Source organism: Barbus barbus, assembly GCF_936440315.1.
Source record: "Barbus barbus genome assembly, chromosome: 3".
NCBI lineage: Eukaryota > Metazoa > Chordata > Actinopteri > Cypriniformes > Cyprinidae > Barbus > Barbus barbus.
In genome coordinates, this window is record NC_136731.1 from 33,358,833 (window position 1) to 33,374,238 (window position 15,406).

At 37.1% G+C, this 15,406-nt stretch overlaps 1 protein-coding gene across 1 annotated transcript; it reads left to right on the top strand.

The window, feature by feature from the left end:
• Positions 1–1,110: 1,110 nt before the first annotated feature.
• On the top strand, positions 1,111–7,170 carry LOC306855951 (glial fibrillary acidic protein-like). The gene is made up of 9 exons (XM_079394925.1): positions 1,111–1,620; positions 3,858–3,918; positions 3,992–4,087; positions 4,342–4,503; positions 4,684–4,809; positions 4,939–5,159; positions 5,249–5,292; positions 5,399–5,484; positions 5,995–7,170. Exons 1-9 carry the CDS (start codon positions 1,124–1,126, stop codon positions 6,034–6,036), a joined length of 1,335 nt encoding a protein of 444 aa, XP_079251051.1. The 5' UTR covers positions 1,111–1,123; the 3' UTR covers positions 6,037–7,170.
• The last annotated feature ends 8,236 nt before the right edge of the window (positions 7,171–15,406 follow it).

Consider the following 15,406-nt stretch of genomic DNA (forward strand, 5'->3'; position numbering starts at 1 on the left):
AGTGTCTCTCTGGCCTTGATACACTCCTCTACTACTTTGTAGACTGCTGATGGGGCATGAGCCAAACCATTTATCAAAACCATCTGTCCTTTAGAAATGTATAGTATAAATATATTTTACACTCGTTTTATAAATTTATTAGCAAAATGTCTGCGCTAAACTCGCATACACATCTGTCAAGTAAGCTTTTCAAGGAAAGATTTTCAGTAAATATTGACTCAGATTTCTTTGGGTTTCAAAGTCATTGCATGATGCAGATGAGGCATATTGTCTACTTTCATGATGCTTTGACCAGTGTGTAGTATTATTTATGTACAATTATAGTATTTAGTAATCTTTTGAAATAGCTTTTTTAGCTTTAGTAATTTTATGTAATATTTATCCTTTTTGTTATTTTAAATTTCTAAAATTCTGAAATTGTTCTATTTAGCTTAAATTAATTTTTATTTTATTTTTTTAGTTGTAGTCATTTTACTTAAACATTTTATACATGAGGGTGAGTAAATGATGACTTTCATTTTGAGTGAACTATTCCTTTAGTAGCTAACTAAGTGGGAGTTGTATAAAGTTAAATGAGTGAAATCTCCTGGTTACTTGATTTTTCTGGTAAACAGATATGAATCAGTGGTGCTGAAAAGCGTGTGTGATGTTCCCAGATCAGCACAAAAGAGAGCGGCAGACTCCTTTTATAACAAATAGTTGCGTAATCACCCCAGTGTTCCGTGACATCATTAAAATCCCTCTTGGAACGACAGGAAAAACTCTGACCGAGTAGCAGAGGAACTCCAAATTAACTCAGAAAAGGTACAAAGCAGCACTTTTTTATGAGGTGAGACAGAACAGTCAGATATAAGTGCCATTACAGTCTGTCTCTGTGTGTATGTGTTCCAGCAGTGGCATGAATAGGATTTTCTCTGACTGACTGTGTGCACCCCACACCAGAGACACAGACAGAGTAGAGTGAATAGAGGCAGTCAGGAGACTGGGTGGACAAGCACAAACAATTCCGGGCTCACATACACACCCCCTGGCCTTTACCCTGCCCATTGGACCCCCTCTCTCTCCCCCGCCTTCTCTATAAAAACCCAAAGTTCACCCACACTCGATCTCATTTTCCTCTGGCATGGAGTCCCAGCGAGCTTTCTCGTCCTACCGAAAGCGCTTCGGAACTTCGGGCGGCTCCCCGTCCATGGGGGTGACCAGCCGCCTCAGCACAGGCCGCCTGTCCCTCCACAGCAGCCCGCGCCACCTGACCTCCAGCCCAATCACCCTGTCCACCTCGCGCCTATCCCTGGGCGGGGACCGGCTGGACTTCTCTGCGGACTCCCTGCTGAAGGCCCAGTACCGGGAGACGCGCACCAATGAGAAAGTGGAGATGATGGGGCTGAATGACCGCTTTGCCAGCTACATCGAAAAAGTGCGCTTCCTGGAGCAACAGAACAAGATGCTGGTGGTGGAGCTGAACCAGCTGAGAGGGAAGGAGCCCAGCCGTCTGGGGGACATCTACCAGGAGGAGCTGAGGGAGCTCCGCAGGCAGGTGGATGGCCTCAACGCTGGTAAAGCCAGAATGGAGATTGAAAGAGACAACCTGGCCTCAGACCTGGCCACTCTTAAACAGAGGTAAGGACAGATGTGCTGTGCCTGTTTAAAGTGCCCTCCTAGAGTTTTGAGCCAGGTGGATATTGATTGCAATTTTCCCAAAAAATAAAATAAATAAATAAAAATGACAATAAATAAAACACAATACAATATAATATAATATAATATAATTATAGTAATAGTATCTTGCACCTTGTTTGTCTAAAACGTGTTTCAGACTAGGGTTCAGGTTCGGGGTACTTCAAGGGTTATATAGTATATTATATAATATATAAATATATTTATAACCAAATATAAAAATTATCAAATTAAAGATTATAGATTTATATTTTTCACAAAATGTTTTGAATGTATTTTGCAGATATTTTATAATTATAAGGATAGATAGATAGATAGATAGATAGATAGATAGATAGATAGATAGATAGATAGTAAGTTATGAGATCATTTATCAGTTCACTTTCAAAAATGAAAAGGAAGCCAGTGAGAAAACAAAACTACCCTGATTTATTGGTGTTGTGATGGAAACAAATGGAAACACAAAGTTAGAATCACTCTAACCAACGTGTCAAAGCAAAATACAGCCTAAAAGAGTGTACTTGTGTATGAGTAGATGTGCCTTGCTGGAGTGGAGCTACCACACATCCCAAGAACGCTAAGAGCAACAGGAGAACAATGTCACAAAAAAGGTCAATAGCCATATCAAAGAAATGCCATCCTGCCCTTAAGAACAGCTTTTATATGGGTAAAGAATCTCTTAAGAACTCCAACACTTCTGGCATTTTTCCACATCAGTACTATTGCCACAACTTCAGTGTTACTATGTGAATTTATAGCACCCCAACTCTGTTTTCAATGAGAGGCTCCTCATTTCTTACTCTCATGCAATCCCATGCTGCCTCTCTTTTCATTCACTGAGTGGTATGGGGGCGGGGAGGGGCACAATACCTCAGTACAGCTTCCACAAAGACTGAACACCCCCAGTTCAGATGTCCTGTTAGAGAAGAACCACATTCTTGGTTCAAGATACAAAGCAAAAACATTCATATGAATCTCTTAAAACAAAACTGACAGGAAATCACGAAAACTTTATTTCTACTGAAACATTAGTAACATTTATGAAATAAAACTGAAATCAGAAACCATGGTAACCAGGTAGGTAATATGCCCAAACTAGACACTGTTTGTTTGGAATTGTTGATATTGATGTGTTGTAGAAGGGTGTGTATGAAAGGCAGTGCATCTACTCCACCCCGTGGGAAAGAGCAGTAGCTGCAGTTAATGATGCATGAGTGATCCATTGAACCCTGTCCAGCCCCCTGCTGCAGGTCTCACCACACCATCATAGGACACCTCCACTGTGAGCCTTTCATTACAACTGTCAAAACTGATTTATCATAAGTAACTCTTTAGAATACACTTTGAGGGCAGGGGAAATTCACAGATCACAGAACATAATATGAATTATATTTTGACGTTATGGGGAGTCTATGACCGTTATGTATGAAATGTCCTACCTATAGGTTATGTATAAATATGAGTCTCTTATGCTGAATTTATTTAATCAAAAAAACTTTAAAAGTAAAAACAGTACTTTGAAGAACTCTTACAATTTAAAAATGAATTTGAAATGTTCAGCATCATTACTCCAGTCTTCAGTGTTGACTTTATGATCCTTCAGACATAGGGGTGCAAGGGGGTGGAACATTTCTTGTACTTTTTCGGAAACTTTTCCTGGAAGATTCCAAACATTCCTGGAAAGTTTAATTTCTGGAATGTTCTTTTTGCAACTCATTCTAATATGCTGATTTGATGCTCAAGAAATTTCTTATCAGTGGTGAAAACAGTTGTGCTGCTTAATATTTTTGTGGAAACAGTGATACATTGTTTTTCAGGACTCTTTGATGAAAAGAAATTTCAAAAGAACTGCATTTATTTACAAAATTAATTTGTAACAATGTAAAAGTCTTTACCATCACTTTCGATAAATTTTACTCATCCTTGCTGAATAAAATTTTAAATTTCTATCAAAAAGTAATACAAACAGTGAAACGGTTGGAGTTCCAATATCACTAGAATACAGAATATTGTATTGAAATAAAAATAAATATAATGACTTCCTATATACATTTTCAAGAGGGGAAATACTCTGGGAGTTCTTTGGGTCCCGCAAATCTTGAATATGTGGACAACTATTGTTTGTAGAAATTAGGGTAGTATCCTTTTTTTTTAGATACATTTTCTTATCTGTCCTCCAGACTTCAAGATGAAACTGCCCTACGACAAGAAGCAGAAAACAACCTCAACACCTTCAGACAAGTAAGGAGCACTCTATTCCCGTCTCATGAGTAAGTTATCATATTGCTGTCATGAATTTCACTTTTGATTCCAGGATGTGGATGAAGCAGCTCTGAACCGTGTACAGCTGGAGAGGAAGATTGATGCTCTGCAGGATGAAATCAATTTCCTGAAGAAGGTCCACGAGGAGGTGTGTTATCTCTCCCACTCTCTCCACACTATACCTCCATCTGTTCACTTCATCCCTGTCTCCTTTCATTTTACTCCAACAGGCATATCTGTCTTAAATCTGTTCATTTAACCTGGCTATTTGTATCTATATCAGATTCTGATGTGCCCAAACAGACTCAATTTTAAGTCCTAAAGATCAGATTAGATCAGACACCATTATAGTCACCTGTAAATTTCTCTCACTCCTTCACCCTTCTTCCTTGCTCGATGTAGGAGATGAGGGAGCTGCAGGAGCAGCTGATGGCCCAACAGGTTCATGTGGATCTGGATGTGTCTAAGCCAGACTTAACCACTGCCCTGAAGGAGATCAGAGCTCAGTTTGAGACCATGGCCACCTCCAATATGCACGAGACTGAGGAGTGGTATCGCTCAAAGGTTACATGAACACACACACACACACACACACACACACATGCATTCTCTTTAGTGAATTTTCTCTATTAGAAGATTTTAAATGCAAAATTTTATTTGTAATATAATGTAATATAATAAAACGTTTCTACACCTTTTTTAAGATAATAAATAAATAATAATAATTATGATTTATTTCATTAGTTTGTTGATCTGACTGATGCAGCCAACCGTAACGCAGAGGCTCTGAGACAAGCTAAGCAAGAAGCCAACGAGTATCGTCGACAGATCCAGGGCCTGACCTGTGACCTGGAATCTCTCCGTGGATCTGTAAGTATTCACCAAACTTATTCAGAACAACAATAATGACAAATTCAGCCATGACTGTAGAGAGCAGTACTTGACAGCAAAGTCATCATCCTCTCAAAACCATTTCAAACTTCTCACTCTGTCTTTAAGAACGAGTCCCTGGAGCGTCAGCTGCGAGAGTTGGAGGAGCGTTTCGCCATAGAGACGGCCGGTTACCAGAACACTGTGGCCCATCTGGAGGATGAGATCCAGATGCTGAAGGAGGAGATGGCCAGACACTTGCAGGAGTACCAGGATCTGCTCAATGTAAAACTGGCTTTGGACATTGAAATTGCCACCTACAGGAAGCTGCTCGAAGGAGAGGAAAGCAGGTGATGAGAGGAGAGAAATGGCATCAGCCACAATAATTTGAGGAAATAAATTCAAATATGATTAAACAAATATCTTCCACCTCTTCTAGAATCACTGTTCCGGTGCAGAACTTCACCAACTTACAGTTTAGAGGTGAGTGATTCATCATCCAGTTGTTGATTCCTGCTTGAATTAAATGTCTAATGTTTAATCCTTCGTGTGTGTGTGTGTGTGTGTGTATGTGTGTGTGTTTTGGTAGACACCAGCTTGGACACTAAGCTGACTCCTGAGGCACATGTGAAGAGGAGCATAGTTGTGCGAACTGTTGAGACTCGTGATGGAGAGGTAAACACTAGGAGGCGCTCTTCATCAACCTTTAAATATTCAAAAAAAGTTTTGGACACCCAGTTTACATGAATACACGTCTACTTGCCTTGCCTTGCCTTCATCACCAGCTGATGACAACATTTTCTTTTCCAACAATCTCAAAAAAGAATTAAATGAACAATTATTTCATTAATTTTATTAATTGATTCAATCTTTCACATATTGCATTAAAGCAGAAGTGTCCAAACTTTTGGGCCAAAATCAAACTTGATTGTGGACCATGGGCCAAAAGGAAATGCTGCATTATATCTAAAACTGTATTATTTTAGTGACACTTTACAATAAAGGTCCCATTAGTTAACGGTAGTAAAAACTATTAAATGTTCATTCATGTTACTTCATTAAATAATATTAATGTCTTAAATCAGCCAACTATCTCTGCATTACAGATTTGTATATTTATCTTTTTTATTTGTTCATTGTTTTCTGTTTTAACTAAAACTAACCTATGCAATCTCTCTTTCAAAGATCATTAAGGAGTCCACCACGGAGAGGAAGGATCTGCCGTAATCAGTCTCAGACACTGGATTGTATGCAACTGAAAAGTTAATCCCTAACACTTCTGGATGCTGTGATCAAATGTGTGATTTCTTGCCAACTTTCCCTGCGTATTCTCTCTTAGTCTATATAGTTCCTGGGAACTATATTCAGTTATATTAGCCACAATAAGCAATAAGCAACTGTGTTTTGATCTCTTTCTCTCCCTGGGATTCTCTCTTTATCTGTCTTTAATTGTGGCAAAGAGTCTTTGCATGATATTAGACTAGCGTATTGCTGATTGTGCCATAAAAAGTCATGGTTGGACAGATGAAAGTAGAAAGTAGAATAAGATGTAGCTAGTGGTCAGAGCGGGTGCATGGGGAATATAGTTTTTTTCGTCAAGCACAAACTGTAGAGAATACATTCTGAAATGTATTGTAGTCTTTATGTACTAGATGAAGAAGAGCAGGATTGAAAGTTTTTGAATCTAAATGGTCAGTGTTAATGTAAGGTGGAAGGAAACTATAACGTAAAGGTCTTTGTGAGGGTTTTAAAGGAATGATGGATTTTGTCAGCGGTGCTATATGAATATTTTACCCCACATTTTCTCTCTTTCACTGTGTATACACAAAGTAGCTTACTAAACATCTCTATGGACCCAGGTTAAAATGCTTGTTGACTGTTAATTAACCTGTAGAAAACATTAATACAAAATTTTAATCAACAAAAAACAATATCTTACTGAACTCATTATGTAAACATCTGACATATTGTCTTAAGGTGCAGTCTTATTTACCATTGATCGATGAAATTTTGGCGAATTCCAATTATTTCATTAGGAATTTGTGTGATATGGAGTTTCCCGTGCAGATTGTGCTCATGTTCAAGTTTGCGACATGAATTCACTGCACTGACATACAGGAAGCTGCTTGTTTGAAAGTGACTTCTGTGACCATATATCTCCACACTATTGAAAACAGACAGTTTTGCATGCAATTTAGCTAATGTGACTGTACATTTACTAAAAACTCATACTGTCCGGATACACTGAACTCTGTTTTCAGCTGAGGAGGGCTAACTTTCACACTACTGCTGCATTCTGAATTGTATCTCACTTTATTGTGGTGTCTAATATTGATACTAATAAAAAATAATTTTTGGTAGCATGTGTTCTGTTCATGGGCTTATGTTGAAATTCAGAAATAAGATATTTTCTGTGAATGTGTGATATGTAGAAGGATGGCAACTAAAAGAATAGTAAAGTGCAGGAAATAGTAAAACTTTTTGTGCTGTGTTTATAATTACAATAATAGTGTACAATAATAGCGCTCGTACGTTAAAAATAAGGCGGATAAAAGAGGACTTCTCCACACAAGCACACCGGCATTGCAGCTGATGCATTCTGACTGACTAATAATGACTTAAAACTGAAAGAAATAGGAAGTGACAGTGATCTTCTGTCACATGTGTACATGTCAAGGGGGCAGAAGCTTTGAGTGACAGGTATACAGGGTCACTGATAGGGTGCGGATCCCATGCTTGGTTATAGGGGATTACACGCGCTGTCTTTGTCAGGGTATGTTGACAGGGTAATTAACTTACTGTAGAGCTAGGTTTGCTGCTATATAAGGTTTCTTTGACCTGGATATCAAGATAATGAATCCCTCCCAGGTAGAGCAAGTGTAATGAAATTCAAAGAAAAAGAACATTTTCACCCTGAAATCTTTTCACAGGTTTACAAAAGTGAAATCTCAAGTACATAACGACATCTTCTTAGGGACCCGTGTAAAGTCACACACTCATTCTAAGTCTAAAAAGTGTAGTATGATATAGGTAATATTCAATATTTATTGGCAGAAGTGAGAATTTATATTATAAATACAGCACTCACTTCATTACTTGCAATATCATTGAATATCTAGGGGTCAAATGATTCTTATTGATGTGAAAATGAAGGCAATGAGATTACAATGCATACATTCAAGGTGACAGCATTCTGAATGGAAATGGCTCTTCTAACATGAAAAAAGAACACCTTGACATCAAAACTGCAATGGGTAAGCTAACTCATCTAATGGTAACCTATAAAAATGAGGATAAAAAATTAATAAGACATGAGTGTGGGGTATACATATAAAGACATAATATACCTTTGTCTCCTTAGTGGCAAAGAAAGTAAGATTTTTTTTTTTATTGATGTTAAGATTGCATCGACATGGACCTTGAAGTTCAGTATGTGGGTCAAAGTCATGTTGATTCAGTAGCCGATCTGAAGGTCCGGCTTCATTAAAATCAATCGTCTCAAAAGAGTCATTCGTTTGCGAATTGGGCTGCATATGCCACACTGTTTGTTTGTTTTTGCATGCCACCTTTGTTCCTCTTTTAGAAAGTCATAGAAACACAATTATTAGAGTAAATTAAAATTAAAATAAAAAACACATATAGATATAGCACACATATAGCACACATCGCTATAGTCTCCTAGTATACCTCTTTAGAAATTATTATTGCTATAATTTACTTTGACATTCCAAACTCAGAAATGGGTAAAAAAAAAAGGAGTACATTCTCACACTTTCTGTAACCCACAGTTTGAAAACCACTTTTCTAACAGAATGGACAGAAACTGAATTTAATGGTTCAGACCCCATGTGTATATAGAAAACCTAGTGTGCTGAGAAATATGACTTTCCACAGCTTTTCCCTGGCGAAATCTGGGAACATTTTTTTAGCCAGCTGGGTAGATATCCTCAAAAAAACACCATGCCAGCAAATGTCCTAATCAAAACTCATGTTGTTTCAGAACATCAAACTTTGAGGTCACTAAAACATTTCACAGCAATGCTAGACATTCACAGAGGGGGGCATTGAGTTGTCAGAACTTGGCTTGAGTTTAGTCCTATGTGAAGAAATTGGGGCATATTGGATGAGTCATTTGGAGCGTGGCAACTCTGGAACAAGGGCAACTGAGAGGCATAATTACACGCTGTCCTCACTGATGCACTTTAAAGAAGTGTTAAAGCCAAACAACATCTTAGATATCTGGAAAGGAGTACTTAGAACAATGTGTGACGCATATATAGTCTGATAGCATCTCGATGCAGTACACTCTGGAGTACAATATAAAGGTTCTACAAGGGGGATTTTGTAAAGATGTGATAGAATTTTTAGAACCAATTTGGGTTCCTCAAAGAACCTTTGAGTGAACAGTTCTTTAAAAAAACTCAACTTTTTTACCAGTATAAAAAACCTTCTTTGCAATGGAAAGTTTCCGTGGATGTTAAATAGCCTTCATGGAACCATAGATGCCCGTAAAGAACTATTATATATTGCCCACAAATCCAAGTGATTTCAAATAATCATCAAACATCTGTTCACAAAATGCCAGCTTGAATCTGGTCTATGAGAGAGCAAGATAAAAATCCCAGATAAATTTCCCAGGATTAATGAAGAGTGAAAGGAAGAGTGTTGAAGACATGTCTCTGTCATGCACATCAGACACCAGCAGCACCACTGAAGGCTATGGACAGATATCAGAGAGGTTCTTCGGGCTCTAATCAAACATCTCCTCCTATTTAACCTCAGTCTGACCCTCCAGCGCCGCCACTTCTTTACTCAGGCACCCAGAGAATCTGTGCAAAGCACATCACAATCAGCTAAGCCTGTCACACTGTGTCAGACCTCTCCTCAACCACCGCATTTCTGTCAGTTCATTCACACACAGCTTGAGACTGCTGTTGCCAGCAGTGAAACATGTATTTCCTCTTAAAAATTACAATCACTTAAGTGAGCTTAGTGTGGAAGGTGAGAGGGTAAGAATATTACTGGATGTATTTGATATCAGTAATTGTGTAACATATTTCATGTGAGTGAAGATGAAGCTGTCATTATGAGCATACAGATTTTGTCATAGGATAATAATGTGTGAGAGATCAGATGTTTTTCTCCAAGTCTGCCCTCTCCAGTGTGTATGTATGTGGCTAGGAAGAAATCAGTTTTGGGATACTGGAAGTATGTGGGACAGATAAAATACTTCAGTAGTGGTGTTCTCATTTGGCTAGACACCGATGGGGGATTTTCTATTCTGAGATCTTACTGAAACCACTAGAGAGGTGACAGAGAGAGAGGGAGTGAGAGAGAGATCACGCTGTTATTTAGGCTGATGAAGAGTGTTTATATTGCAGTGTTTCTATCATACTTCACATGGCAAAGCTAAGTAATTTAATGGTACATATGACTTCAGTGAGTTCATAAAGCTCAATTAATTTTGAATGCACAAAAATGAGTGACCAAAAAATGTATGTTTAAAAAAATAGCTACAGTATAGAAAACCAGTGAGTGATGTTGAAATGCTTTGTATTTGCAATAGGCACAAATAGGTGACTGACTTTGCAGTCGTATGCAATAACCAGACACATACACACTTTTCATTTAGCTATACTTTAACTTTGTATACTGGATTGAAAAAAAATATTTATTTTATGTTGGAATTACCTGTTATGTTGTGTTTATGCAGGCTTGATTAGAATGCAAAACAAGAGACAAATTATATTATAAAGATAACTAGAAAACTATAGAAATCCATGGCAAATTGTGTGTTGTATTTGAATATAGGCCTATTTGTCTTTCCAGAAATGGGAGGTGTTGACAGTGCTATCTGTTCGTATTTTATCTTTGAACCTCTTGAATTTTCTTTTATCTAACTCTAGGGCTGTACCATGTACCATGCAATGTTTTCCACTATATCTACTTACTGGACGCATTTGATGCCTATATTGCCAGTAAGAGTTTTGGAATGGTTTTCCTTCACAATTGCTTAACATTTCTTTAAAACGCTGTATAATGTTCAGTAACAAAAGCATACTGTTCCAAACATATTTATCTGGGCTATTTAGTGAGTTTGTTAGTTATTTCCAGTCCTCTAATTTGATTGGTCGAATGGATATTTTACTGTATCACTCCACTTATCCGTGTTCATGGCATTCCACGAGCGGAAGTGTGGGGTTTACCTGCATGCAAGGAGCTCGTTTTTTGAAAGTATCTGTGTTTTCCTTTGCAAAGTATAATGACATTTCTCTTTCGGAGCAGAGCTGTATTGTTTTACTTTCAATAACTATTGGGGGGTTGAAATTAGCATCTTTCTACAATCACTCAGAGAGGGGTTTCTCTCTTAGGAGCAGGTAGAGAAAAATTAAAAATGGTGGAGATGGATCAGGATTCCAGACTGTCCTTTAAATCTATGAGTTGCTTGGTGACAGACCAAGCTGAACACTTCATTTCATTGTGTACAAACAAACTGACCATATTTTGTCTGTAACACAAATTTCTTGATATTACGTACATGTTTCTAGAATAGCTGTATAAAATAAGTGATGTGGTAGTTACTGAACATCAGCATGGCCATATTTGCAGGCTAAGTCAGTTCATATTTGTACTTATGTACAGAATTGTAGCTATTTGTAGGCTAAATTTATTTTCATAGTGCTATATACATGTATGTGTGTGTGTGTGTGTGTGTGTGTCTCGTCACCTTGGAATCTAAGGCTCTATCTGACATTTTGTCAAAAACGAGTTATTCACATAGGGTATTCTTATTCTGTGACAACTTATTTACATGATTTTTTTTTTTTTTTTTTTTATTGTGTATATTTTGGGACTTTTTATTTAGAAAACAAAAAGGTTTATCCAGAAAGTATACAGAATGAAAAAAATTACAGAATGCAGAACCTTATAATTTCAAAATTTCAATGTGGCTGTAGGCTATATATAGAAGAGTTCAGATGCAAAAGCCTCTGTAGTCTGAAAATTTCTTCTAAAATGAGCATTTTTCTCAGGCTCCTATGTTTATGTTCAGTTATTTAACTTGAATGGCAATGAAAAGAATCTATTCGTTGCCATTAAAGTGAAATTACTGAACACAGCAAATTTCTGAGTGATAAAAAACCTAGTGTTGGGCAGCTAGTGATAAAATCTGGTGTTAATTTACAAATATTATATGCTTTATCACTTGTTTAGTGATAATGCACAGTGTTTCCTTTGGGTGTTCACACATAATCAACATCTGCGCATGTGCAGAGCATTTTGAGTCTCCCCGCCCATCATGTGCTCTTCGGTCTCCATGACTACACATCGTCTTTAAGGATTTGCCTGCAAACAACGGTTCCAAGCAAGGTAGGCCTATAGTATTATTAACTTATCAACGTGTGATTTATTTATGAACTTATCATCACTAAAACAAACTGAATTAATTTTATACTGTTTGTGTGAAAAATAACTTAATTATTTGCCTCATTTTATCCAAATATTGGCAGTCAAAGGTATGATTAGGCCGAACGTTATTTCTAATTTATCACAAATACACAAAGTCGACACTGCATAATCGTCTTTAATTATTAAAATAAGTATTGAAATATCATAATATTGATAATTAGTAAGGTATGTGGTTGACTTAACGTTAACTCTGTCAGCATTTTCTGCCTCAGTTTAATTTCGCGCTCTTTTGATCCGCCGTTCATCTTGAGTTTACCATTTCACGGTAACGTTACGTTAGGCCGAAACTAAGATATAAAGAATTGTTGGTCCATTTTAAAGGGCATTTTAACGTATAGTAACTTAAATGATATAGTAACTTAAATGATAAGATACTGTAATTTTACCCCCCCACACAAATTCGTAGGACAGCACCATGACTGAAAGTGAAGCGGTGAGACTACTAAATTCGTTAAATTCGTTAATGGAGGACGATGGAGATAGACGTAAGTTAAGTGACTTCATTTTATTTGTGCTAATTTTAATCGTTTTGTTAAATAAATGCTGCAGCTTTAGCATTATGCGTTATTTTGGAACTGACAGGATTTAGATGGTGAAACTTAACTTCATATATTTTTTTTATAATGTGGCGAAAGTATCGTTAATAGGGTTCCCAACCTTTATAAGACTGAATATATCTTTCATCCAGTAACTACGGGTTAGTTCTGGTGTTTTGAAATGTCATGCAAACGAGAAAGCAGACGTTAATCGAATTGATTGCTATTGAAATAATATTTTCTTGTGTAACTTAGCGCCCCGGGACTCGAGCACTAACGGATTTGGCTGAGCACCGGAGGAAACGGCGGCGCTGCGCATGACATCTTAAGAGCGGAACGCTCTGTATGTTCTATCTAGCATCGTTCTCGTGGTAACGTACTTTGATAACATACGCGTATGTACAGTGCCCCAAAACGTCTCTTTGTGAGACACGCAAAAACGTGCTCGATACGGGAGGGAAACGCTGCATCATCCGACAGATAGCAACTCAAGCCCGGGTAAACAGGTTTTGTTTCTCCCGACGCCGACGAGGCATTTTTTTTGTCATATTTTGTATTATTAGTTGAGCAGATGTGCATTAGTGAGTGACCTGAAGTTAGAGAGTATTTCTGTACAACTTAGTTCTATCTTTAAAGTTGTATTTAGTGCTTATGTGTGAATATAAAGTTTTAATTATTTTGACAATTGGCATAGGCAAGTGTTAGTTCTTGTGTGTGGGTATTAAACAGAATCTGTAGTAAAACAAAGTGACCTATAGTGAATATATTGAGTCTGTTAGTTAGCTTTTTCCTATGGAGGACAAGCACCCACTGGCAAACGCATAAACGAACGCCTGTGCCCACACTGTAATGTTGTCATATGCATTTGGTGACTAATTAAATTCTTATTAGTTTTCTGTTTGAATTTGTATCTTATGTATTTTTATCTTTTTTAGATTTTTGTTTGCATAAAATGCCATTCAAGTTTGCTTAACTTTTACAGGTTGGACAGTAAAGGCAAGAACCCAATACATGGACACTAGAAAACATGTAAAACTCAAAGAGCCATGCTTTTTGGATGTCACTGAAGGTAAGTCTGTAAATGAAGCTATATTATACAGTAAATGCACAAAGTACTTTGATGTCTTAATGATAAATAATTTTTTTTGGTTAGTAATGAAGTTATTGTTTTACAGCAAAAAAAGCATTTGCCATTCGAGAACAGACACTTGTTAAGGTAACGGATGACACCTCTACAGAAGTGGACGTGGATGTATTTCCTGAACTTGTTGCTGAAAGGGGCATGTGCTTTAGTTTACATACTAATGATGGTAATTATGTTTATACTTTTCTGGTCTTATTTTAAAATTGTGGTGATGTTTACATTTTTGCTAGTAATATTTGTGTATACTGTATACAGATTCCACTTCTGTACATGAGTTGTCCCCTCTTCTGACTGATGGAAACGCTGTCAGCAAGTCTTCAACCTTTACTGAATGCAATGAAGGCAACAAAACATCTGCATTCCCTTCCAAAAGACCCATGTTGGATGATTCCAAGCTTGCAAAAGAGGTTGGTAAGACAAGGGATCTAACCCAGCTTAAAGAAAATGTTCTCCAGTTTATCAAAAAATGCTGTTCTATAGACAATGTGTACATTTTGGTGTTGTCTGTTTAGACCATTGAAGACATCCTTAAGTGCAAACCTGGTGGTGTAGAAGTGATGCAGCACTATAAAGACACTGGTAATATGTCAACATCCAAAAGAAAGGAGATGATTAATATATTGGTTGCACACATGACTGAACAAGAAGGGTAAGCTTTGTTCATTTAATGTGCTCAGATCACTGTACTTCCAACATATTCAAATGTGACCCTGCCTGTGAAACACTATTAAATATTTAATAATATTTATTTTTAAATAAATAGAAAATCTATTTGCTTAACCCATGTTTTCTAAAGTGATCCAATCCATTTGTGCTGAGAAACAGACATCAATTTTGTAATATTTGTAACATTAATATTGCTTTTACGCCAAGTGTACCAAGAACAGTTTTTATAGATGCTATTGTTTTTACCCCAAGTAAACAGCAGAATAGACTAGGTTTTGGTTTCATGGTATATTGTTTATTATTGCAGAAGGATACCACTTAAGGCCACAAGAGAGATGTATGCCCTTGGGATTATTACTCTCTTTCCAAACCTAAAAGATCCTGCAGGGAAGACAGGCTATGTAAGTATCTCTGCTTGTTGTTCAAGATGTTTGAAACTTAAAATCTTAGCTTTTTTTTTATGTGTTTGTTTTACCCAAATTTGTCTCAACAGGAACAATACTATGACACACAGAGAGGCACAGGTTTTATTATGAATCGCCTAAAGACAGTTCAGAGAAACACTAGTTGTAAAATGCCCTCTCGATCAAATGAGAAAACTTGTGGCCCTGGAATGGAGGAAAATATCTGCCTTATAGATCAGCTAACAGGTGATGATTGCCAAGAAGCGTACTGTCTGTATTTTTCTACATAATTGCAAAAAATGAACTTGTTTGAAACACTCAGTGATTTATGTGATTATTTAGCCTATAAAGGAATAGTATATTTTATCAGAATTAATTTA

Bases quoted from the DNA above. Each gene is read 5' to 3' on its own strand.
- LOC306855951 (XM_079394925.1), top strand. From the start codon at position 1,124: ATGGAGTCCCAGCGAGCTTTCTCGTCCTACCGAAAGCGCTTCGGAACT. The intron at 4,504-4,683 runs GTTACATGAACA...TTATTTCATTAG, and splicing joins AGGAGTGGTATCGCTCAAAG to TTTGTTGATCTGACTGATGC. The intron at 5,485-5,994 runs GTAAACACTAGG...TCTCTTTCAAAG, and splicing joins TTGAGACTCGTGATGGAGAG to ATCATTAAGGAGTCCACCAC.